Genomic DNA, 21,460 nt, shown 5'->3' with positions numbered 1-21,460 from the left:
TGGTAACAGCTTTTTCTGAATACTCGTCTAAAATATTTTGACGTCTATCATAGAACTCTTTCCGGTCATTTGTTGGAGCATAACAGGCAGGCATATCTCGGTATCTGCAATACAATCAAGTCACAGTTCCAAGTAGCCGTGTACTTAGAGCTGTGCAATATATCGTATTTTTATCACGATATCGATATTGGTGTCAAACGATATCAAAATTCATAATATCGATATGAAACGATTTTTTGTCATTTGTCGAAAGGGACGTGCACAATATTTCTACAATGGCAATAAAACAACAATAACATTGACGTGACAGTAAGGTAAAACGAACCCTTCTGTCCCCTAAGGCACACCGTAGCCTTGCATACGTCATCCATTCTACTCCCGCGATATCTCCGCAACAGTAAAAAAATCAGTTCTTCTGTTTTCATACGTGTCGGGTGATTTGATATATTGATTTCTTAATATGTTGTTTGATTTGCTTGCTAATAGTTATAATAATACAATTAACATATATTTACGTTATATTTTTGGATGTGGGACTGGGTAATGTAAAAATGGCATCTACGGAAGAAAACAAGCACAACAATATTAGCACACATCCAGCTTGCTAGCTGTGTTAGATGTGTTAAACCGTGTGGATTTAAGTGGAATAATTGCGAGTCGTCCTGTGGTCAAGGCAGCGTTTTAAGGTAAGGCAATTTGGTTATTAATGTTGCCCGCCGCGGCATGTTTACTTGGGTTCATTTGATTTTGACTTGTGCATCTGCAGCTAGCATCATGCTTTGAAGTAGGTTCTGCTAAGGACGGGTTTATTGCGCGATGTAGACGGACTCAGATGTAATTACATTGTTTTTAAAATTCCGTGCGCTTAAAACGGTGTCCCCCTGCTAATCATGTAGCCCAATCATGTGTTGCTTTTACTTTTCTTAATGGCGAGTGAAATATCTCTGCAAATGGTATTTCAATGCTGACATGCCAAAAAGATAGCGGAGTCCACATTTGGAAGATGAAGGAAGAGAAGCCTATTTTCATGTATGTTAATTCTTAAGGACTTGTCTCTATATTGTGCGTGTTTAATGTTGGTGTCTTAACAACACACAAGCTTACGTTGTAGTGTGTGTGTGTGTGTGTGTGTGTGTGTGTGTGTGAGAGAGAGAGAGAGATTTTATCCTTGGCTGGCTACGAGCCAGTGTGGACGTTACGCAGTAATCACTGGTAATACCAGCGCTGGCTCCATCCTCTGTGATCGGAAATGTTGAGTGAGGAGAACGTGAGCCTTGTGCAGGCGATAGGACCTATGCAAAGTACGCGCTTGCACAGTAAATAGTTTAAGTAAAAGGCGTTTCAGGGTACAACGGGAAGGGTTGACAGGTAGCCTATGAGGCCTGTACTATAAAAATGTGGCCCGGTGCCTCAGGTGTTGATGATCAGGGCTTTAAAAAAAGGTGTATAAATATCGTTTTAAAAATCGCGATATCGATATTTACTGAAAAAATCGTGATATTGATTTTTTCCAATATCGAGCAGCCCTACGTGTACTAAAACTTTTTTTGGACATGGGGGCGTGTGCCGGGTATGCTGCCCCCTTAAATCCCTGCCAGGGAATGTAGACACCAACACTAACTCTTAATATCTTTTGAGTGGATCAAAATCTAGCAAAGTAAAATGCTGTAAAAATCCTGACAATGGGAAACTTTCAAGAAATATTCTGTTATTTACAGGTTGGTGGTAAGACATTCATGTCAAATTTTGGATTTCTTCATTTTAAATAGCAAACACAAATCGATTTGGATGTTGAATCAACACACACTTACTTGAACAATGTCGAGGACCATACCAGCGGCCACCATCCCAAACCCGGCCAGCAGGAAAGGGAACACGACCTGCAGTCCGATGGAAATTGACGTCTCGTTTAGAGGAACTGGTGGCACTGGGCTTTGGCCCGTGCTCGTGTCATTATTCTCATTGCTTTGGGTGCTGTTTTCCGGTAGAGCGTCCTGCCTCTGACCCTTGTCGTCGGCGTGACAGTCGATCACCACAATTTCTGTCTGCACGCTTTCTGCCTCCGGTCGTTCTGGCAAAGATGTCACCTCAGTGAGCTCGTACTCGCCGCCGCTCAGCTGCCTCTTCTCAGTAGGGCTGGGGCTAACCGATTATTTTTAAAACGATTAATCGGACGATTATTTTATCGATTAATCGACTAATCTAACGACTAATTGGACGATTAGTCTAACGATTATTTTTCCGTTGTTCGATTAATAAAAGCCATTTCGTATCTCAAATAAATACCAAACAAATCTTAATAATATAGTTTATTAAGCAGCACTGTTGTTTTGCACAGTAAAATAAATAATATAGAATAAAATAGAATTGGAATAAACAAAATAAAAAGGCCAGCCTGTTTCTCTTAAAGTTCAACAAAAATCTCTCTTGTACAAAATTACAAACAAAAAGTAGTGCAAAAACATACACTGTGCCGTGCACAGTACATCAACTCCTGAGTGCTTAACACAACATAACATAGAGCCTAATGAAGTGAAAGTGCCTTCCTTAACTGTAATTTTGTGAGCTTACAACATGCTAATGAAGAGTATGCAATATACTGTATATTGTTCTGTCCACTTTACTTATTCTCTCCTCCCTCTCATCACAACTCTTTACCCCTCCTACACTATCTACTTTGAATTGCTGTGGAGGAATATGAGCATGTCCACATGTTCTTTGGTGAGGCTTGCTCTTTTTTTGGTCACAATGTTCCCTGCTGCTGAAAACAGACGTTCAGAGGGAGTGGATGTTGCAGGGGCAGCCAAATAAGATTTTGCCACAACAGCCAGGGCTGGGAACCTTGTTTCATTGTCTTTCCACCATTGGAGTGGGTCTTTGTCCTTTGGAATGGGTTTTTCCCCAAAGTACACAAGCACCTCATTCCTGACAGCATTTTCCCTCTGGTCATGGGCTGGGTTTTCATCTTCCAAGTCCTCTTCCTCATCTTCTGACCCAAGCAATGTGTCCAGAACAGACCTTGGCCTCTGTCTTGTTGAGTTATCAGGCTGGCCACTGGGGGAGTCAGGCTCTTCCCTCACTCGCACTCGTCCAGCTTCAAGTGCAAGGTGCTGAAGTTTGATTTTCACTTTCAAGATGTCATCTGTGGACAGGAACTTGAGTTTCCTGAATCTTGGATCAAGGGCTGCAGCAAAGATGCACATGGTGTTCCCGTCTTCATCATATGTAGTCTCAACCCTCCATCTGAAAAATAATTTGTACACTTTAAATGAAAGAAATCAAATGTGCTTCAAGAGAAAGAAGCAGAATCAATAACTCTACATGATAGAATCACAATGGGAAAAACACTGCAATATGCAATGCAAACTGGGAAAGTTTAATTTATATTCTATTTTTTTATGGTTACATTAATCATTACTTTACTTATTATCTTTATTCTGTTTTTTGGTTTGTTTTTTTTTAATTGCTTCTTTTTTTGTACATCACTTTGGTCAACTGTTGTTGTTTAAAGTGCTTTATAAATAAAATTGACAGACATTGACATATATTCAGTTATTTCACTATTAGATATTTAAAGAGCTGAATAATTAAACTAACCTTGAAGCAATCTCTGCTGCGGCTGTGGTCTGGAAGTTGGCTACTGGAGCACACTCAAAGGCTGTCTGTGTGGACTTCTGTAGTCCTTTCACCAGTGGAGGCAGGACGGAGACTGTGACGTATGCCTCGCCACTGAGGAAGACAGTGGCTTGCTCAAAGGGCTCAAGAGCTTGATGCAGGTCCTCTAAGATGCTCCACTGCTCAGCCTTTAGATCCAGGTAATGCTTTTCTGTCTTCGTGACCTCTGGGTCAGAAAGGGTTGCTGTTATAGGCCACCGCTGCTCCAGAAGACGTTTGATCATATAAAAAGAACTATTCCACCTGGTAGGTACATCTTGGGACAACTTGTGTTGCGGTGTGCCCATCTGCTCTTGCTTGATTTTCAGTTTGAGGGTGGCGACCTCACTGCTGTGAAAGTAGGTGACAAGGCTCCTTGCTGCCCCAAGTGCCTTGCTGATGCGGGGCTCTTTAAATGCACTGTTAACAATCAACTGGATGGTATGGCCAGCACATCGCAGTGAGGCAACACCATGCTTCTCCTCAAGGATTCTAAGAGCTTTCACAACGTTCGCTGCATTGTCGTGGACAATCGCCTGGACATCGTCATGGAGAGAAAAGTCAAACTTTTTAGCAACCTCCTCAATCCAGAGAGCAATGTTGTCACCTGTGTGTCTGTCATCAAGGGGCAATGTGCAGAGAACGAATGAGACCATCTCCCACTTCTCGTTAATGTAGTGGCAGGTCACTCCAAGGTATGCCTCTGTACAAATACTCGTCCAGGCATCGGTGGTGAGAGTAATTTTTGAGGACCTCTTCTTTAAGTTTCCCTTCAGATCGTCAAGAACACATTGATATGCCTTCTCCAGCTGCTTGGTAAACCACCACCTGGAGGGACATTTGAAGCCTTGGCAGGCATATTCGATCATATCTACGAAGGCCTCACCCTCCACCAGGGACAAAGGCCTCATGTCTTTGATGATCACCTGAAAGATAAAGAAACTAATTATTATAACAATACAGCACAGTAATGTTGCTTACAGTGCAAGATTATGTATCCATGCATGTATGTATGTATGTATTTATTTATTTATTCAATATTTATTTATTTATTTATTGACAGTGTTCAAACAAGGACATACAGAAAAAGGCCAAGTCAACAAACCTATAACATTGTAAATAAATTGGGGCACAATAGCCTAAATGATATCAGGCCAATCATTTCCCTCCTAAAAGATGCTCAAAGCAAGCAAATAATTACTCACTCTCATGATTTTTTTGCTGAGTTCAGCTGCCTTCTGTGGTGTGCACTGCGCCTCTTTCCCAAGATAGGTTGACAAGGTACTTTGCTTTGTCCTGAAAACACAATAGCAATGCATATTAAAACAACAGTTGACAGTGGGACATATTAAATCTACTCTAGTCTTAAACTCATTGCACTTCTAGGCCTATGGCATGATTAGCTTGCTTGATGACTAACGTTACTTTTAAAGTAACGTTAATGTCAAGTCCAACAATGCATTTCATGTTCTAAAAGTTTGTAGCCTACTGTATCCACACAGTAAAAAATGTACATAGCCTAACGTTAATGCATCTCATACGAGCCCTACCACACTTGGATGTAATGTTAATTTTAATGTTTTCAATGCTCATAAAACTGATTCATTCATGACCACTGCGCACGGCCCTTGCCTGGACATTGTTTGGCTCCGTTTGACACTGGGCCTGGCGAACTAACGTTAACATAGTGAATCATGACAATAAGCTGGCTAACGTTAATGTTACCTTTCACTTGTAAATGACCACAACATGAGCTCTCTGTCTAAACGTAGTTTGTTTGTGCCGGTAGCGGCCAGGCAGAGCTGTGTTCTGCAGCCGTAAGCTAGCTGCCATTCCAGCCAACAATAAATGCCAATACAATCGCATGGATAGTTAGCTGGCACTACAGAAATGCTCACAGCTCAAGCTGCACAACACACTACACAAAAGTGAAATCAACTTAACGCTAACCAAAGTTAGTAGGCTACTTACTTATTGTTGTCCCCTCCACGAGAGACAAGGGGGTGTCTCCGCTTTAGATGTTCCAACATCGCCGTTGTGCTGGTGTGATATGCCAGTTCGATTTGGCAAAGACTACAGATGACGATGCCTTTGCGTTTGGTACTGAGTTTAAAGTATTCCCATACCTTCGATGACCTCGGCCGAGCAGTTTTCTTAGGGCTTTTTTCAGGGCTTTTTTGCTTTGAGGAGGTCGCCGTTTCCTTCTCCATTTTGCCGAGTGCCAACTTTGTTTTGTTTTTCTGACTCACGTGTGCGTGGCGATACGTCGACGACTAAATATGACGTCGACGATATTTTGATGTCGACTCGTCGACGTCATCGACGCATCGCTACAGGCCTACTTCTCAGCTCCTGTGGCCAGGATGACTGGGTGGGCTGAACCGTTCAAAGAGATGAACTCCTTCACCTCTATGACTTCCATCACCTCGGACTTGTTGGGCAGTTTGTCTTGCTCTTTCAACCAGAGGACCATGTGGAAGCCTCGAAGTTGAGTCGTATCAGAAGAAACGAAGAACGCTTTTAGTCAGTGCCAAGTTTTGATCGGTGCTTCACCTGCTCTACAGTGTCGATCTCTCCCATTCAAGATGTGGATCCTCAGCTCCTCAATTTATAATTCACACTCTACAGGTTGAGTAAAAGAGGCAGGTGTTTTAGCCTTCTCCACGCTTTGTAAAAGATCCTGCCTGAATTTCGGTAGCATACAAATTATGTTCCCCATTCACCGCAGCCGTTCCTCCTCGTTCTCCACTGCTGAGAACCGTTCCACGTCCCTCTTCTCTTTCAGTGTGAAAGAAAGGGCACTTACTTGGCAGGACTGTTAGCAGAAGTGTCCTGAGCAGCACTGGACAGTTGTACTGGCTCACTTCACAAGTCACAATGTTACAAGGCTCAGAAAAAACGTGCATAGGGTCAGATCGTTGTCCCGTGATCACCTGCCAAAGGAAAAGATATGGGGGGGAGACACAATTAGCGCCTGGCAGAAGAAATGCATCATGGAAATCAAGTTTAAAAAAACAAAACCATCAGCCAGCGTTGAAAGAAAAGGATTCACATCTAATCTTGGTTTGTTTTACTTAAAGACTTTAGCAAAGGTTATATTATTAGTGTATCATGTTACTTCCTAGGGGCGGCACGGTGGTGTAGTGGTTAGCGCTGTCGCCTCACAGCAAGAAGGTCCTGGGTTCGAGCCCCGGGGCCGGCGAGGGCCTTTCTGTGTGGAGTTTGCATGTTCTCCCCGTGTCCACGTGGGTTTCCTCCGGGTGCTCTGGTTTCCCCCACAGTCCAAAGACATGCAGATTAGGTTAACTGGTGACTCTAAATTGACCGTAGGTGTGAATGTGAGTGTGAATGGTTGTCTGTGTCTATGTGTCAGCCCTGTGATGATCTGGCGACTTGTCCAGGGTGTACCCCGCCTTTCGCCCGTAGTCAGCTGGGATAGGCTCCAGCTTGCCTGCGACCCTGTAGAACAGGATAAAGCGGCTAGAGATAATGAGATGAGATGAGATGTTACTTCCTGGAAAGTCTTTTCTAAGGGACCTGCTGAGAAAAAAAGTCCAGCTTGGTCTGACTGATTACCATCCTCTGAAAACATCGATCAAGCAGGTCAGGTTTATTAGCAGATCAGACCAAGCTGGACTTTGATTTTGGTTCCTCCTTTTCTCAACTTTAAGTATTGAATTAATTTTTTAAAAACTCTAATCTTTAAATAAAAGTCTCTCAATTCTAGAGCGCCCAGGGCAATGGAGCCAGGGTTCCTGCTGGGTTCTGAACAATATTCTCCACTTTTCCCCTTGAAAAATCAAGTTGAAGAAATATTGTTCACGTTTTATTTTTTTCTTCACTTAGCCTGTATTTTTCTTAGTTACCGATATATCAAAGTGGACTTAATACAGGTTTATACCCACCAAACTGGCACAATTCAAATGTACAGATACAGCTAGGCCTCTCCATTACATATAAAAATTTGCGCTCCACTCCATCCTCTAATAAGAGAGACTTGATTTTGACAGCCTGTGCACCATCCAACTAAAACAAACCTCTTTAGTTTGAGCTTACTGAAGGTTATTTAAGCATGGAATTATTCTAAAGCGGTATTAGGACTCGCCTTACCTTTAACTTCAACGCAGAAGTTGATTTACAATTGAACGATTGATCAAGAAGAGCAGTGGCGTGCACAGACATTTTGGGGGGCAAGTGCTCTGGGGGGGGGGGGAAGGGCACTTTTTTGCGCATGTGGAACACCTTATTATAAAAGTCAGATTTAATAACCCTCCTCTTGTGTTCGGGTCGCCACTGACCCGTTTTAGTTTTTAAAGGTGTAAAACAACCACTTAATTTATTACATCAAGGCTTTTTGACTTTGCCAGGAATCTCTAGTTGAACAAAATAGAAAAAGAAATTTTTGTTTTCCTAAATCTGAAAATGGTCTAGCAAAAAATATAATACTTATGTGCAGTTGTTTCTGTATGTGACGGGCTACTTCACGACAAAATAATTACAGCTTGAGCTTAGAGGGCAAACAATACATTTTCACTCGATTCATGTGTTACCTGGCTGGTGGGGCAGGGGAAGAGCTGACTGACTGCCCGATGTGTTGTCTGCGCTACGACAAGGCCGTGGCTTCCAGGACGCTATGCTGCTGCAACCTCACATTGAACGCACTGCACACTTGTTCACGTGACAGAGCAAGAGAGACAGAGGTCCGGTGTGTGTGCGGAGGGGGCACACATCGGGACATTATTTTCACACACGCTTTTAATCCCGCGGCTTTTCTAAAAGATCATGTCGACATTGGCCTCAGTAAACTGTAAAAAAAAAAACTTCAAAAGGGCACTTTTTTGGACAGAGGGCAGAGGGGCAGGTGCTTGAGCACCACCTCGTGTCTATCTGTGCACGCCACTGAAGAAGAGTCTTGGACCAACCAACAGTGAAGGAATCCTGTCGATTCATCAACCGAACTCAGAATGACACCGTGTTTTACATCATATGTTCGCCATGGGGACTCAACACGCCACGCCCCCCGGAACATTGCTGGCTGACAGTACTTTCACTTCAGCTGTTTTTTTTTTTTTTTTAAATAAATACAGTATCCGACCCCTGTCTTACTGACAGGCCGATGTGCTCGGGGACGGTCGGGGCTAATTCATACATGATATAAAAATGTGTTATCATTGTTCATATTTTTTTTCATTGCTATTTTTGTTAGTCATTATAACTTGTTGATGTTATACATATGTTTATTTTTTATTATTATTATTAGTTCGTTATTTTTTTGTATTTATAATATTCTTTGTATGTTAATTTCTATTTTTTATAATTATGAAATTTTAACTATAGGTGGAGGCTTTTAAATAAGCCCATTTCGTGTTTTTTGCCTCTTGCTGCTCTTTATATTATTTTATCTTTATTTTTATGTAATTTTAACTGTGCATAAATAAATAAAAGAAGCCCCGCCCCCCCTCCAAAAAAAACTTCATCAGCTTAGACTGCGCCATTGTTTATTTCACTCAGAGATGATTACACCGCCACACCAGGCTGATTAAGACGCACTGATTGGTCAAAAGCTTGGCACCCATTCGGTCATTGTGTGTAGTCTATTTGTATTGGTCACAAGCACGTGCTCATTGTTTACACTCTGGTTTCCTGCTTTCTCTTCACTGGGGTTGGATTTCTGCAAATGGAGGGATTTCTAGAAAAGATGACTTATGATAAAGATGACAAATGCATTCATGCCGAGCGCCAACAAGAACCTTGAGATTTTCTGGAGAACCCCGAATCAGCATATCAGGTGGATATTTAAATTCAATCCAAATTGCTTGAAACTGGGCTCGAAGAACATACTTTTTACAGAATTAAAATGTTTATCTGTTCTTGAGATATTACAAATCGAAGACTGACAAAACAGCTTAACTTTTAGGAAATGGCCGTAATATTCTGTATGAGGATCACATGGTCCAAAATGGGCCTCATTAACCAATGAGATCTCATCTCATCTCATCTCATCTCATTATCTCTAGCCGCTTTATCCTTCTACAGGGTCGCAGGCAAGCTGGAGCCTATCCCAGCTGACTACGGGCGAAAGGCGGGGTACACCCTGGACAAGTCGCCAGGTCATCACAGGGCTGACACATAGACACAGACAACCATTCACACTCACATTCACACCTACGGTCAATTTAGAGTCACCAGTTAACCTAACCTGCATGTCTTTGGACTGTGGGGGAAACCGGAGCACCCGGAGGAAACCCACGCGGACACGGGGAGAACATGCAAACTCCGCACAGAAAGGCCCTCGCCGGCCCCGGGGCTCGAACCCAGGACCTTCTTGCTGTGAGGCGACAGCGCTAACCACTACACCACCGTGCCGCCCCACCAATGAGATCAAATGTTTTTATTTTTCTTGATAACTTTTCTATTTTTCAAGATATTTACATGGAAATTGTCAGGCACATGGATGGTTGTAGACTGAATACAAAGTTTGAAAAGTTTAGTAAAAATAAATTATGCAAATTAGTATTTAATTAGCATTAATTGTGCTCACTAGGTAAAAACGTTAAATCTGTAAACTCAGTAAAATAATAAAATATTATTTCTAATCCCATCTTTGTGCTCTGTAGGCAGAGTCTGGATCCATAAAGAAACCCATCGAGTTGTTTTCTGATGGTTTCGGTCCTGTGCTTCCCTCCATACCAGTGGTGTGGTATACGACACCATACCTTACCATGTATACCGTATCCTTAACTCAGGTGCAATGTATGTATATAGGAATCATTGTATATAAAATTACTTCATTTTGCTTTTACTTAAGGTATTGAACTTATTTAAATTTATTCTTTTTTCAGACGATTTAATCTTCTATTTTTAGACGTGTTTACTACTTCTCTGATTCAGGAGTTTGGGAGCAAATCTGAATTTCCCTCCGGGGATTAATAAAGTGATTCTGATTAGTAATTACCAGTCATACGCGCCGCCTAGTGGCCAGTCCTAGTAATTACCGGTCATACGCGCCGCCTAGTGGCCAGTCCTAGTAATTACCGGTCATACGCGCCGCCTCGTGGCCAGCCCTAGTAATTACCGGTCATACGCGCCGCCTAGTGGCCAGTCCTAGTAATTACCGGTCATACGCGCCGTCTAGTGGCCAGAAGCTGGGGAACAATAGTCTGTTAAGGGGGGGAAGAAAGGAAAAAGAGGAAAAGGGAAGAGATTATTATTAAGGGCTCAGCTTATAATTTTTATGATTTTTAAGTATTGAACCATGGTAAACATTAGTTGTGAATAATTTTTAAAAATTAATTTTTCTATTTTCCCATAAATATATTTGACTTTGGCATCGCCGGTTCGAATCCCACCTCCGGCGAAACAATTTGACATTCGGTACAATTGTAATATTTCATCAACTTTTATTAATATTGATATTAAACATGTTCCATCAAGTACTGTTGGCTTTTTTTTTTAAAGGTTTTTGGTTGTTAAAGGTTTTTGATTGAGTGACAGCTAGTGTAAAGACTGACAAGTGTCTTTTGAATCACATCAGATTACGTTATATAACATGTTAACACTGATTAAAATAAACATTTGCCTCATATTTTCATCCAAAGTGTTTTTGCTATCCATGTGGTGTTAAAGGTATATTCTTCGAAGATTATATTATTGCCACAATTATTCCCACTGGATGGAGCTTTTGTAGAATCCTTATTATAAAAACCTTAATTAAAAAAATATATATGAAAGTGCTTAAGTCACAAAAAGACCCATTTTGATATATTTAAAAAAAAATTATTTCACATTTATTCATAGAAACATATTTCACATTTATTCAAGATCACACAAAGAGTTGGGGCAGCGTGTCCCCCCAAAAAATAACAACATATTTACACATTCAAAACAACAACAGCTCCTCTCTAGTGCAAACAAACAATCTGCAGCCTGCCCCCAAACAAGAACAACAAATCACAGACTACCTTTAAGGAGGAGTCCTACACATCTGACGTGGCACTCAATAAGGTGGATGGTGGCCTCCTCACCCCTCGTCCTCCTGTGACAGTGCTTGGAAATTTTGCTGTCCACCAGCTGGTGTGTGATGGTTGGCACACCCTCCTGAAGGAGCTGCTCCCTCTTTGCCTGCCGCAGCAAAGCAAGGTCACTGGCATCCCACTCAAAAATGCAGGCCATGAAGGTGGGGTAGAGGGGGTGGGCATCAGTGGTGCAGCCAGAGGCCAGCCTCCTCATGAAGTGCCAGATGTCAAGCCGCACATGGAGATCTGGCCACTCCCCAAACCTGCACTGCAGCTTGCTGGTTCCCTCACTCACGCAGCAGCCACAGTCCACACAGAGCAACACGGGGGGAGGCACACCTGCACGGCGGTAACGCTCCATGACCCCGCGAGCCATCCTGTCCAATCCCGGGCCCTCCTGCACCGCCAGGACGCTCATGAGGATCTGGCCGACCTCATTGCCGATGGAGCTCACCCATAGTGCCGTCCCTTTGCCATGGCCTGCCAGCTTCTTGGTGATCTTAAATGACACTATGATTATTTGAAGAGCTCTTTTCCAAAATGCTATAAAAGTCATTTAAATGCAATTTTCATAAATTCTTTTTTGAAATTTTATGTATAGGCAGTGTCTGGACAATTGCAACTAGGGTAATGTTATCTGATTTGCCAATTCAAACAGCGAAACAGCAGAGGTGGAAAAACTGGATTGACAAAGTAAAAGTCCTGCTTAGGTTTTCCTTCTGCCTGTGCTCTCAACACAGGTGATTTCACCAATTAGCTCATCAACCTGGCTTAGGGGATGTGGTAATTAGGATCAGCTGGTTCATTGAATTGGCTGGAGCAAAAATGTGGCAGGGTTTTTACTTTCTGCACCCGGGTTTTTCCACCTCTGCGAAACAGTGATTTTACTGAAATTAACTGAGAAGCACAATAAAAATTATTTTTTAGTATTTTTGAAAATGGATATATAGCGTTTTGCAAAAGAGCTCTTCATTTGTATTATGGCAACATAAAGCTCTACACAGTGGCCCTTATAATACAGAGTGTAAATGTGGTATCATATGAAGTATATGTTACCTTTTTAGTGGAATCCAACTTCAGGATGGAGCCGAAAGTGGATGTTATGCTGGCCTTGATATGATCCAGGCAGGTGAGACTGTCCCGACCATACACGGACAACAGCCAGCGGCTGGTTGGCACCTCGATGGGCTCTGGAGGCTTGTGGCACACCACGGGGAAGACGCTTGGCCGATCAACAAAATGGGCACATTCTCCCAGATAATGTGCCAACCGGGCTAGCCACTCCTCTCCGTGGTTCTCCCTCAGCTGCTTAGCCAGCCGTGCTGGACTGTTGCCCAGAGTCCTGTCCCACAGCAGCCGAATGACGCGGATGTCACAGGCATACCTGAAATTCATATAATTAAGCAGTGAATTAATGGCACTGTAATTTTCACAATTAATGAACAGCATTCACCAGCTTGCTTCAGCTGTACTCACTTGCGGGTCAGGATAAGCCTGAACATCTGGGCGTGCGGCAGGTCCAGCTGCTCCCGGACAGCTTGACTGGTTGACAAGTAATTCAGGGAACAGACCGTGCACCTGAGGGTTTCGGTCAGCATCAGGTAATGCCTGTCAATGTCCAGGACTTTACGGGCCCTTTTATGGACACCATATCCAGTCAGCTGCTTTCCACAGGAGGGGCAGAAAACTCTCACTTTCCACAGGTGGTAGGGCATCTACACCATCAGCCTGTGTGTGAAAAAGTGGTCTGGAGTCGGGGTCTGGTGGTAAATGAGTGCTGGGACTGGGGGCTCATACCACAACTTCAGATCCGCTCGTAGTCTGCCAGACTGGAATATGGTGTTGGCAATCCAGCGCTGGTCCTGTGTGGGGATCGTCTTCCTCAACTCCCCTGGCAACCAAAATGAAGCTCCATCTCCTGCTTCATCCTGATAGGTTGAAGATAAAATAAGAATTAGTTTTATGCATGAATACAAGTTAAAACCCCGCCAAAACGTTGCTTGGTGAACTGAAAGCAGTTAACATTCAGTAAGACTTCAATGAAAACAGACACAGAACACTTAAAGCTCAAGTGGGACGGCATCATTCAAAGCAATCAGTATAAATCATATTCACCGCTGACAGGCTTGGAGGAGGCCGCAAAAAAGTCTTCTGAGCAGCTGCAGGGGCCACAGATCCCTGACTGGCTGGCGCTGGCTCTCCTGCCGCTGTGTGGCAGGCTGCTAAAATGGAATTACAGAATGGGAAGAGATGGTTAACAGCAGATGAACATGTTTTAGTACCACAAAAGCTTGAAGAATCAGTCAGCACATCACATAGCTCACCTTTGTGGTATGGAAACCACAAGTGCAGCCTGTGGGCCCACCAAAAAGTGTTGTCTGCGCACGTGTCTGGAGGGGGCATTTCTCTATCTACAATGACATCATTATCGCTCAGTCAAGAATGAGTTACTCAGTGTTCAACATACTAATCTCTGTTAAGCAGTCAGTACTGTCTTCCTACCTTACCTTTTGATAGAGGTCGTGCCATTTTTTTTTTGCCTTGGCGCTGGTCTGTTACCAGAGCCAGAGGGCCAAACTCCGCTGGAGGCAAAAGTTCTCAATCTCGCCATCCCCTCCCCCTCCCCCATGCTTTTATGGCTCTTACTCATCTGAATGAAGAAAACGTAAAAATAAAGACAGTGATCACAATTTCCATTTATATAAAGATAGAGAAATAGCTTGGATACACACATTAACACCCTTTATTCTTACACTAATGCTGGAACTGGTGCACACTTACTGTAAACAAGCCATATTGAGGTAACATTACAAGAGAATGCTAACAAACAAAATGCTAAACAAATTCAAACTATTGTTGGTTTATCATTGAATATCAACACTGAGTCAAGATAAATAGCCTAACGCACGTTTATAATCAACCATCATATTACCATCGTGGCAGAAGTTAAACTTAATGTCCAACCACAAAATTACCATCGTAGCATAGGTTAAATATAATGTCGATCCTTACGTTGCAGAAAGCTAATATTATGCTAACATCATTCATATGTAAATCTATGCCTTTTGATCATCATATTTGCTTTCTTTGTCAATACCAGTAATTTCGCAAACGCTGACATGCCACTGAATTGATTGATATATGATCATTTTCCACAGGTATTAAACGTTAGCAAGACAGTAAACTTATCTGAACGATATATGACGAATAAAAATATAAGGCGTCTACACAATTATCTGTTCTGACAATCGTTTGTTTGTTGCTGAATTTACACAAAGTTTTTAGAGAAAACTTTTATTCATAATATGGTCTTACTTTTAGTATTGCTGGAGTGATGACAGCCACTGAAAAAAGTGAACTGAGCGAAGCGAATCTAACGGTATTCTCCGTTGCTAGGTACGCAGGCAGAAGCTAGCAACGCAATCCAATGTGAGATTGGAAAGCAGCGTAGCGATTGGCTTGTGAGATTGGACAGAAGTGTAGCGATTGGCTGTGACATTGGAGAGATTGGAGTTTGAGAAAACAGACTGTTGCTCGCCAGGTAGCGCCAGTCTTAGTAATTACCAGTCTTAGTAATTACCAGTCCTAAACACCGCCTAGTGGCCAGTCTTAGTAATTACCAGTCTTAGTAATTACCAGTCCTAAACACCGCCTAGTGGCCAGTCCTAGTAATTACCAGTCATACGTGCCGCCTAGTGGCCAGTCTTAGTAATTACCAGTCACACACGCCGCCTAGTGGCCAGTCTTAGTAATTACCAGTCATATGCGCCGCCTAGTGGCTAGTCTTAGTAATTACCAGTCCTAAACACCACCGAGTGGCCAGTCACACACACACACCACCTAGTGGCCAGTGTTAGTAATTACCAGTCCTAAACACCACCTAATGGCCAGTGTTAGTAATTGCCAGTCACACACGCCACCTAGTGGCCAGTGATAGTAATTGCCAGTCCTAAACACCGCCTAGTGGTCAGTGTTATAGCCGGTAAAGAAATAAAACAAAAGAGGCTGGCTATGATATAGGAAAATTCTACAACCCAGAAACAGATGGGAGCTCCGCTTTTAGGCAGTGCCTAAATCTATGTATTTCTCAAAAGTAGGGCCAGTGTTTATATTAAAGAATATAAATTATTTCGATTAATATTCACAGCTTTCAAGACTAACCTCAAAAAACCTGTCTGATCCACATCCAATAAACAATTCACATTAACTGAACTGAAATTGACACTCACGTTTCTGACTTCTGTCTTTTTTAAATCTCACTCCGACCACTAAGATCAATTTTTTTTATCAAAACAACTCCAGTTATATTCTAAAATAGTTATGTATTTACTTGAATCAGTTTGATTTGAAAAAATAAGTAGGTAAAGCTATGGGAACTCACTTCAAAGTCTCCTGTGAATCAGAACATCAAAACTAGCAGAGGGAAATTTTGCTGAATCCTTCATCAGAAACAGTGAGAGCGAGAGAACATCCCTATAAACATGATCTGATTGATATTCACAAGTAATCCAGTTGGAAACCGATCGAGAGACAGCACTTTCCCATGATTCAAAAAGAAAAGCACCGGCAGCTTCCTGACGTCACGCGAGCAGAGTTTTTACTTTGATTAGATTAGATAGAACTTTATTGATCCCTTTGGGAGGGTTCCCTCAGGGAAATTAAAATTCCAGCAGCATCATTACAGGATAAACAGAGGATAGAAAATAGAGAAAACTTCTAGATAAATTAAGTATTTACATATACAAATATATAAGTCCAGCAGGAGAGGTATTGCACATTATATTTCACATTGTCCAGTATTGCTTATTGTTAGGCTAGGCTACTGCTCCTTCTCGTCCTCTGTCCTCCTGTTACCCCTCCTCCCCCCCAGAGAGGAGTTGTACAGTCTGATGGCGTGAGAGACAAAGGAGTTTTTAAGTCTGTTAGTCCTGCACTTGGGAAGGAGCATTCTGTCACTGAACAGGCTCCTCTGGTTGTTGATGACGGTGTGCAGAGGGTGACTGGCATCGTCCATGATGTTCAATAGTTTGTCCATAGGGTCAATCCATGTGAAATCACCAGAGGCCTTGCCACTGACCATCTCAGATTTGCTTCATACTTTCTGGAAATATTATCATTGTGCCCAATAAATAGTGTACAAAATTTTAGGCTTGTACCTTCATTAGTTTCTGAGATATAGGGGCTTTCAAAAAGGGACATGGCTGGCCCCAATTTCACTGCTGAAACGCGTGCTACAGAAAACGGACCTAAGTTCCATAAGTCATTACTTTTAAACTATTCATGCAAGATACATTAAATTTTTAAGGATTGTTCTTCAATGCCAGACGCCTTTAACTACTAAAATAGAAAGTTCACAGTTCAATATTTGCCAAATTATGGCTTGCTGAAAATCATAAAAAAAATGTCTTCCATCGTGCTTTGGAGCAACTTTGACCCCCATATCTCCACATTAAAGCATACCAGATCTTTCAAATTTTCTGATTTATTACTCATGTTATAGTACTCTTTAGGCAACTAGGTATGTGTTCAAAATTAATCAAACTTTCTGATTTATTAGGCTTTAAAAATAAAAAAAACATTTTGCACCTATAATTCAAATGCATATTGCAAATGTATGACAAGGGCTACCATAAAAACCAATTATACCACTGGAAAGAGCTTGTTTTGATTAGCAAATGCACAAAATATGAAGTTGGTACCCTAAACCAAACTATAAATATTAAGGTATCAAGTACGGCATGTTTTACGATAGACGGAAATGCTGTTTTAAGGCATATTACAATACAATTACAAACCTACAGTGTAGGAAAAATAACAACCTTAAAAATACTTTATTTGAAGAGCTTAAACAGTGTATTGATTTGCTTTTCCACATCAGATGGAAGTTTATATTGCCTGCCAGTTGATGTAAGTGGAGTATCAATGATTTTCATGACATGCACCAGAGGGACCCAACAGTTATCCTCTCTCCTGGGCCAGCTGTAAGTCTGAGAGGGACCATGAGGATGCATAAATGTTACTTGTACATCTTATTCCTCCTCTGATAATGCACGAATGTTGCCTATCCACCACTGTCTGTCATACAAACTTACAACATATTGACCAGGAATTGTATCTGCCAGAGAGACTGCTGATTTAACAGGGGTTTTATGCATTACTTGTGGCCGATTCCCACTCATATCCACAATGAAGCTAGGACCACCTGACACCCTGCTGACCTGCAGCTGGTTGGACATGATTGGAACAAACAAGTGGTTGTCTCTTGTTCCAGGAATAGTAGCTGACCTTGAAAATCTTGTCTCCAATGCTTTTCCACTCTCCATAACTTCCCCTGTACCAACCCAGATGAAATGGATGTTCTTGATCTGTTTTTGTGGGCAGAAAAACAGATCAGAAGGGGTTAGTATGTGATCACTTGTGACTGCCTGCAAGCTAGCTCGAGCTGCTGACCACTTTACAGTGCCTCCAATACCATCACAGGGTGATTTACCATGAGAAGTAAATATGTGTTTCTAAGGGATAGTGATAAAAATCCTCATGAATTTTGTGGTTTTTCAGTTTTTATGCATCTCTGGATGCATCCAAGTAGATTATATGCCTTAAAACAGCATTTCTGTCTATTGTAAAACATGCCGTACTTGATACCTTAATATTTATAGTTTGGTTTAGGGTACCAACTTCATATTTTGTGCATTTGCTAATCAAAACAAGCTCTTTCCAGTGGTATAATTGTTTTTATGGTACTGTAGACCTTGTCATACATTTGTAATATGCATTTGAATTATAGGCGCAAAATGTATTTTTTTAAAAGCCTAATAAATCAGAAAGTTTGATTTATTTTGAACACGTACCTAGTTGCCTAAAGAGTACTAAATATGAGTAATAAATAAGAAAATTTGAAAGATCTGGTATGCTTTAATGTGGAGATATGGGGGGTCAAAGTTGCTCCAAAGCACAAAGACATTTATGATTTTCAGCAAGCCATAACTTGGCAAAAATTGAACTGTGAACTTTCTATTTTAGTATTTAAAGGCATCTGGCATTGAAGAACAATCCTTGAAAATTTCATGTATCTTGCATGAATAGTTTAAAAGTAATGACTTCTGGAAATTAGGTCTGTTTTCTGTAGCACGCGTTTCAACAGTGAAATTGGGGCCACGCCCCTATTTTAAGCCCCTATATCTCAGAAACTAATGAAGATGCAAGCCTAAAATTTTGTACACTATTTATTGGGCACATTGACAATATTTCCAGAAAGTATGAAGCAAATCTGAGATGGTCAGTGGCAAACATTTTTTTAAAATCTGGTGATTTGGGGCGGAATTACCCCATAGTCCTCTTCTCTGCCATTGTTACCAGAGAGTCCAGCTTCATGCCAACCACAGAGCCGGCCTGCCTGATCAGTTTATCCAGCCTGGATGTGTCCTTCTTGGATGTGCTGCCCTCCCAGCACACCACGGTGTAAAACAGGACACTGGCGACCACGGAGTGATAGAACATCCACAGGAGTTTCCTGCAGATGTTAAAGGACCGCAGCCTCCTCAGGAAGTATAGCCTGCTCTGTCCCTTCCTGTACAAGTGGTTGGTGTTGCAAGTCCAGTCCAGCTTGCTGTCCAGCCACAGCCCAAGGTACTTGTAGGAATCCACAGCCTCCACCTCGACTCCCTCAATCAGAATTTGTTGTATTGACTTCAACCTGCCATTACTCCCAAAGTACTGAACAGATTTTAATGAAAAATTTCTTTGGAAAGCAGAGATAAGCTTTTTAATGACAGTATTCACAATAGAAAATATTCAAGAGTTAAATAACGACAGATTTGGAAACTTAGATGAGCGTCTGCGTGGACAGTTTTCACAGCACTGCCAGTGAGAGTCTGATATTCCCACCCTTAAATAGGTCATTTCTGTACATTTTACAGATTCAGGATGAAATATTACATGCTTCTAGATTTTGTAACCCACTATTAAAAAAAAAAGTACACTGATGATACACTTAATACCTCAGTGGTGTACTTTGACAATTTATTATGATATTATTTAAGCAATAAAATATTTGGAAGGGTGTGCTGTTCCATGCAGCCCAGTGCAAAGTGTATTATTTTCCAGTAACACATCCCAAAGTGTTTTATTTCTCTCATGTATTCCTTGGATGAAAACCTGTCTTTTAAATACCATATTGAGTGTCTTACAAAGAAACTCAGGGTTAAACTGGGTTTCTATTATAGAAGTAAAAGTTGTTTCTCCTTTAGTGCGAGAAAAAGACAGGCAACATTTTTATCGATACTTGACTACGGTGACATCTTATACATGCATGCAAATCTCTCCTCTCTGAAAATGCTGGATTCAGTGTATCATCCAGCATTAAGGTTTGTAATGGATTCAGGTTTGTAACTTGTCCAGGGTGTACCCCGCCTCTCACTCATAGTCAGCTGGGATAGGCTCCAGCTTGCCTGCTACCCTTTAGGACAGGATAAGCAGCTACAGATAATGGATGGATGGATGGATGGATGGATGGATGGATGGATGGATGGATGGATGGATACATTCAGGAAGAGCACTGCAGATTTTCATCATCATCATTGTATGGCCTCCGTCGTAAATTAATGACGGGAGACCCTTTCAGCCCTCATGTGGCTCCTGCGTCTGCGCTCTGTGGCTCTGGTTCACAGATTATCCATCCATCCATTATCTATAGCCACTTATCCTGTTCTACAGGGTCGCAGGCAAGCTGGAGCCTATCCCAGCTGACTATGGGTGAGAGACAGGGTACACCCTGGACAAGTCGCCAGGTTATTGCAGGGCTGACACATAGAGACAAACAACCATTCGCACTCACATTCACACCTACGGTCAATTTAGAGCCATCAATTAACCTAACCTGCATGTCTTTACACTGTGGGGGAAACCGGAGCACCCGGAGGAAACCCACGCGGACACGGGGAGAACATGCAAACTCCGCACAGAAAGGCCCTCGCCAGCCGCTAGGCTTGAACCCAGGACCTTCTTGCTGTGAGGCAACAGTGATAACCACTACACCACTGTGCCACCCTCTCAGATTATTATTATTATTATTATTATTATTCAGTCCCCCCCGTCTGTCCCTCTGAGTTACATGTCAATCCTGAGATCGAGATCCTGACCTCTTCTGCTCCTTGGACCTGCTTGATCCATCCTGATGCCCTATGTCTGGTCGGAGTTTCATCACATCGCTCCTGTGGAGGACGGCCCCATATGGACAGCTGAAAGTCACACTTGGAAGATGCTCTGGACACTTACAGTAATGCTTTTATGGTTGACCACTACAGTTGACTTGCTAACTTTAGGACTGCGGTTGTCATGAACAGTTTTGCACTGAAGTTTCTGTCAATGAACAGTTTATAACATAAATGAAACTGACTTCATGTTAAAACTGTTAATGTAATCATGTTGTCTGTTGTCACCCAAATGAGGATGGGTTCCTTTTTGAGTCTGGTTTCTCTTGAGGTTTCTTCCTCATGTTGTCTGAGGGAGTTTTTCCTTGACACCATCGCCACAGGCTTGCTCATTGGGGATAGATTAGGGATAGAATTAGCTCATGTTTAAAGTCATTCAAATTCTGTAAAGCTGCTTTGTGACAATGTTTATTGTTAAAAACACTATAGAAATATACTTGACTTTATTATTATTATTATTATTATTATTATTATTATTATTATTATTATTATTATTAATTAAACCAAATAGAAAATGCAGAGATAATACATGCATAACAGAGAAGAAAACAAAGTGCACATTACAACATGACAGAACAA

The 21,460-nt window shown here is 41.8% G+C and overlaps 1 protein-coding gene across 1 annotated transcript; it reads right to left on the bottom strand.

Moving 5' to 3' along the window:
* Positions 1-2,562: 2,562 nt before the first annotated feature.
* LOC132873931 (E3 SUMO-protein ligase ZBED1-like) lies at positions 2,563-5,970 on the bottom strand. Its single transcript, XM_060909755.1, has 4 exons — positions 5,626-5,970; positions 4,860-4,950; positions 3,598-4,580; positions 2,563-3,243 (listed from the first exon to the last, which is right to left on the bottom strand). The coding sequence occupies exons 1-4, from the start codon at positions 5,862-5,864 to the stop codon at positions 2,673-2,675; spliced, it is 1,884 nt and encodes a 627-aa protein (XP_060765738.1). The 5' UTR covers positions 5,865-5,970; the 3' UTR covers positions 2,563-2,672.
* Positions 5,971-21,460: the final 15,490 nt, after the last annotated feature.

The sequence above is a fragment of the Neoarius graeffei genome, chromosome 26 (genome assembly GCF_027579695.1).
Source record: "Neoarius graeffei isolate fNeoGra1 chromosome 26, fNeoGra1.pri, whole genome shotgun sequence".
NCBI lineage: Eukaryota > Metazoa > Chordata > Actinopteri > Siluriformes > Ariidae > Neoarius > Neoarius graeffei.
The sequence above is the reverse complement of the archived record's forward strand: the minus strand, read 5'-3'. Positions and strand labels throughout refer to the sequence as shown.

What these genes read in the sequence shown, in the direction of transcription:
- LOC132873931 (XM_060909755.1), bottom strand. Translation starts at nt 5,864, where the DNA reads ATGGAGAAGGAAACGGCGACCTCCTCAAAGCAAAAAAGCCCTGAAAAA. An exon ending in CGTGGAGGGGACAACAATAA is followed by an intron (nt 4,951 to 5,625) that starts GTAAGTAGCCTA and finishes TTGTGTTTTCAG; the next exon opens with GACAAAGCAAAGTACCTTGT. An exon ending in GCAGCAGAGATTGCTTCAAG is followed by an intron (nt 3,244 to 3,597) that starts GTTAGTTTAATT and finishes ATTATTTTTCAG; the next exon opens with ATGGAGGGTTGAGACTACAT.